Source organism: Merops nubicus, unplaced genomic scaffold (assembly GCF_000691845.1).
Source record: "Merops nubicus isolate BGI_N331 unplaced genomic scaffold, ASM69184v1 scaffold10674, whole genome shotgun sequence".
Classification (NCBI taxonomy): Eukaryota; Metazoa; Chordata; class Aves; order Coraciiformes; family Meropidae; genus Merops; species Merops nubicus.
Window position 1 is genome coordinate 5877 of NW_008603606.1, and position 4679 is coordinate 10555.

At 38.8% G+C, this 4679-nt stretch overlaps 1 protein-coding gene across 1 annotated transcript; it reads right to left on the reverse strand.

Annotated features, from left to right (window-relative positions):
* Window positions 1-1321: 1321 nt before the first annotated feature.
* On the reverse strand, window positions 1322-3523 carry LOC103771425. The gene is made up of 3 exons (XM_008938723.1): window positions 3320-3523; window positions 1969-2067; window positions 1322-1395 (listed from the first exon to the last, which is right to left on the reverse strand). Exons 1-3 carry the CDS (start codon window positions 3517-3519, stop codon window positions 1386-1388), a joined length of 309 nt encoding a protein of 102 aa, XP_008936971.1. The 5' UTR covers window positions 3520-3523; the 3' UTR covers window positions 1322-1385.
* Window positions 3524-4679: the final 1156 nt, after the last annotated feature.

Sequence of the window (4679 nt, forward strand, 5' to 3'; positions counted from 1 at the left end):
GGTGAATGGAGTTAAATTCCGTTGGCAGCTGGTAACAAATGGTGTTGCCCAGGGCTCAGTACTGGGGCCAGTTCTGTTTAATATCTTTATCAATGATCTGGATGAGGGGATTGAGGGCAACCTCTGCAACGCTCCAGGCTTGGGGAAAGTGTTTGGGAAGCTGCCCAGCAGAAAAGGACCTGGGGGTGTTGGTCAACAGCTGGCTGAATATGAGCCAGTGTGTGCCCAGGTGGCCAAGAAGGTAAATGGCATCCTAGCTTGTGTCAGCAATAGTGTGGCCAGCAGGACTAGGGCAGGGATCGTCCCCCTGCACTCAGCAGTGGTGAGGCCGCAACTCGAATACTGGGTTCAGGTTTGGGCCCCTCAGTCCATGAAGGACATCAAGGGGCTGGAGTGTGTCCAAAGAAGGGCAACAAAGCTGGTGAAGGGTCTAGAGCCACAAGTCTTATGAGGAGTGGCTGAGGGAACTGGGGTTGTTTAACCTGGAGAAAAAGAGGCTCATGGGAAGCCTTTTTGCTCTGAACAATTCCCTCAAAGGAGGTTGTAGCAAGGTGAAGGTCGGTCTCTCCTCCCCAGTGACAGGACAAGAGGAAACAGCCTCAAGTTGTGCCACAGGAGGTTTAGGTTAGACATTAGGAAAGATGTCTTGCCCAAAAGGCTTGTCAAGGCCTGGTCCAGGCTGCCCAGGGCAGTGGTGGAGTGCCCATCCCTGGAGGGGTTTAAAAGCCAGGTAGATGTGTTACTGAGGGACATGGTTTAGTGGTGACCTGTCAATACTGGGTTAATGGTTGGACTTAATCATGGAGGTCTCTTCCAACCAAAACAATTCTATGATTCTTTCACTTAAATATTATTAGGTCCTAGAAGTTACATTTTCATTGTGGTCAATACATCTGTGTGTCTTAGAAATATTGCAGAATCATCTGTTTCCTTAAAAGTTGGGGGGTTTTTTTTGGTTAAAATCAGCTCTATTTAAACTTAGCTTTATTGACTAGCCAAGACAGTTAATTGCTATCAAACCTGTAATAAGGTTTTTGGGTATTGCCTCTGAAGTGTTTAAAAATTTAGCAAGAGCTACAGGATTCCAACCTAAATTTTCATCTGAGACAATGTACTTAAGTAGCTTCTTATAGTGATATATAAGAATATGTCACTATTTATGGTAATATATATGTTTCTTTAAGAGTATTTATTTTTCAATATTAAAAAATGTTTATCAAAATGGAGAAGCACAAGATTATGTATTTCAAGTGCAGAGAAGTGAAGTCTGGGTAATTATAAGCATTATGTTGTCATAACAAAAAATTATTTATAAAAAACATCTTACTCTCTCTGTTTTTTCTTCTTGGTTTCAATGGAAGAATCATCTGGAGAATCTTCACTGCTCAATGAATCCTGCAGATGAAGAACGGAATATATACGATTCATTACCACAAAAAGAATTAAGTATTTTTAGTATTAAAAATATAATTCAGCTCCTACTTCCAAACTGAAATCATATTCTTCGTGTCTTATCCTCTTCGTCCCCCTCAGTGTACCCACTGATATTGAATAAGACCAGGATTGCTACTGATTTTGTATTTCTCTATCTATGAATATACCATGTCAGCAGAACTCTAGAAAACACTACAAAAACCTGTCCTAAAATATCATCATTGTGCCTATATATAGTCATAGCTTAGACTGCTGCAAGTTGATCAAGATGAAGGTTCTATCAAAAGCCTAATAAAATTTCCTGCCCTCTGAGATCTCTTTCACCTTTCATATCCTCTGATATTTAAACACCGTTAAGAAAATTTTGAGATGAGCATGCACGTCAAATTTTTGAACATTACTTCAATAGACTAAATCCAGACTTTTTAAACGCACACACACTTAAGAGAACAGAACTTGGCTCTATGTAATTTTATTCTAACATATGGGATAATGAGACATACATGTTTACATTTATTTACTTATGTTATTCACCTCTTCTGAACCACTGTCTGATGAAGCTGCCTTCTGCTGTTGCTTTTTGAGTACTGCTGATCTCTGCACAGCAAGTATACTTGGACTGGACTTCCAAAACTGAATTGGAATTCAGATACAAGAGTCATTAGATGGTTCTCAATTTTATTAATAATAAACCCCCCACTATAAAATAGCACATGCTATCCAATATTATTAATGCATTTTAAAATAGCGAGCCTTCTGCAGAAAATAATGTTATATGAGAATTGCCAGCACAATTTTTGCAGTAAGTATAACAATAATTGTGCAAGCCACTGTATTATTAAGATAACTTTTTTTTAAAGTAAGTTTTTAAACTGATCTAGATAAGTCCTTTTCCAACACATAGCAGATATCTTTTTGTTCACATGGGAATACCAAAGTACATAGAATTCTAGAATATCTCATGATGGAAGGGATCCATAAGGATAGAGTCCAACTCCCTGCTCCTCACAGGACTACCTAACGCTAAACCATACGATTAGAGCAACATTTCCCTTCTTCCAGTCACCGGGGACTTCACCTGACTGCCAGGACTTCTCTAATATCATGGAGATTGGCTTGGCAACTACATCATCCGGTTCCTTCAGGACTCTGGGATGCATCTTGTCAGGTCCCAGAGACTTCGGTATGTTCAGGTTCCTCAGGTGGTCTTGATCCTGACCTTCTCTTACAGTGACAGGGACTTTGCTCCCTCAGTGCCTTCCTTGAGGACCATCCACTCAGGAGGTGTGGGAAGAGGGGTTGCCAGTGAAGACTGAGGTGAAAAAAGTTTAGTACCTCAGCCTTCTCCTTGTCCATTGTTACCTTTCATATATCTCACATATCATCCAAATTAAGGCCATATTACACAGAGAAACAGAGGAGAGGTAACTTTCATCCATTGCATTTAAGAGATTTCTAAACACTACTTTTTTTCCTGAATTGGGCAGACTTTTTCCCCATACAGAAGACAAGCTGTATCTAAGCCTGAAATTGTCATACAGTCATTGGTTGATATGAAGAAACTAAGCATTAGAGAGACAGCTTTAAAATATTTTAGAATTAATATTATGTGTGGCTTTGTCTTGAAAAATAGGCAGTAAGTTAATAGGTGCTTCTGTGTGATAAAATTTGGGTATTTATCTAAATGTAGGTATTTACAGAGATGAATATTTAAGAGCCCAATGTTTGTTACAAGAGCTAAACATGCATTCACTAACCCAATCAAGTTAAAATTCTAAGTAAAAATTATGGAGGTTTTGTTTGTTTAAATTAAAACTACTCTTGTAACAACTCTGTACAGAGGTTTTTTCCTCCACAAAGGGTTAATTTATGTGGGTTTTTTTACCTGAGATCCATCAACTTTTGGTGGTGGTTTAGCTTGAACTTGGTTCTTCTCTCTAGATGTGTCAGACTCTGATTCTGATTGACTGCCTGACTCTGAACCAGACTCAGAGTCACTGCTACCTGATTGACTGCTACTTCCATCACTGCTGCTTCCAGAGCTTGAACCAGATCCAGAAGCTGATGCTGACCCAGAATCATCATCTGATTGGCTGTAATTAGAAGTTAACAGGATATTACACAACGGCTAATTAAATAAGATTTAAAGGGGAAAAAAATCACATTAAAAAGACTGTAGCTTCACCTATAAATCGTTAGGTTAGCCCAGACATATGCATAGCATACAAATGAATGTACTGGATTAAATAAATCAGGAATGAAAATTCAGAGTTTAATCAGATGCTTTTCACTAAACCTTAGAAGAAGAAAGAGAGAAGCAGGCAAGAACATTAATTATTAATGTAGAGTCATCAAACAAGGGTATTTCTCACCCACCCAAACCCTTACTTAGCTCTATCAAACCCCATATATTTTGTGGATGCACAGACACATTTGTTTTAAGTCTTTTAAAGTCAGCAGTGTATTCCCCCCTAATTTTATTTGGTTTTGAGCATGCATTTGCAAATGTAAACTCCATTTTGTTTCCCTAGTATTACTTTTTATCATAAAAACAATAGGGGGGAAAAGCATCTTTAAGGAGGTACTTGCAAACTACACTTCATGTTGTGATTTGGACCAACTATATACAAAATACTACCAAATGGTTGATTAAATAAAGTGTTTATAAAAGTAACTGGAAAACCAGAAGTGTGTTATCGTACAATATAAACCCATGCAGACCATCTTATAATGTTCAAATAACAGCAGTAAAATTCCACACACAAACTCTGAATTTGTCACTGATTATATGACTTGTGTTGAGTTATATAATCAGTCACCTTAGCATATTTTTGAGCCACTGTATTATTCCACCTGTACATTTATTTCCCACTAGATTTAACTTCTTTAAATAGAAAAAAAATATTTAAAGTTAAACGTTTATTTCATGACTATTCAAAAACATAGAAACATTTGGGTTTTGTCATGGGTTAGGGGCTGGGCTGGGCTGGCCACTAGATGAATAACAGATTCACGGAATGTTAGGGGTTGGAAGGGACCTCGAAAGATCATCTAGCCCAACCCCCCGGCCAGAGCAGGATCACCTAGAGTATATCACCCAGGAACACATCCAGGTGGGCCTTGAAAGTCTCCAGAGATGGCGACTCCACCACCCCCCTGGGCAGCCCGTTCCAGTGCTCTGTTACTCTCATCGTAAAGAAGTTCTTCCTTATCTTCAGGTTGAACCTCTTGTTCACCAGCTTGTG

What these genes read in the sequence shown, in the direction of transcription:
- LOC103771425 (XM_008938723.1), bottom strand. Translation starts at nt 3,519, where the DNA reads ATGATGATTCTGGGTCAGCATCAGCTTCTGGATCTGGTTCAAGCTCTG. An exon ending in CAAAAGTTGATGGATCTCAG is followed by an intron (nt 2,068 to 3,319) that starts GTAAAAAAACCC and finishes ATTCCAATTCAG; the next exon opens with TTTTGGAAGTCCAGTCCAAG.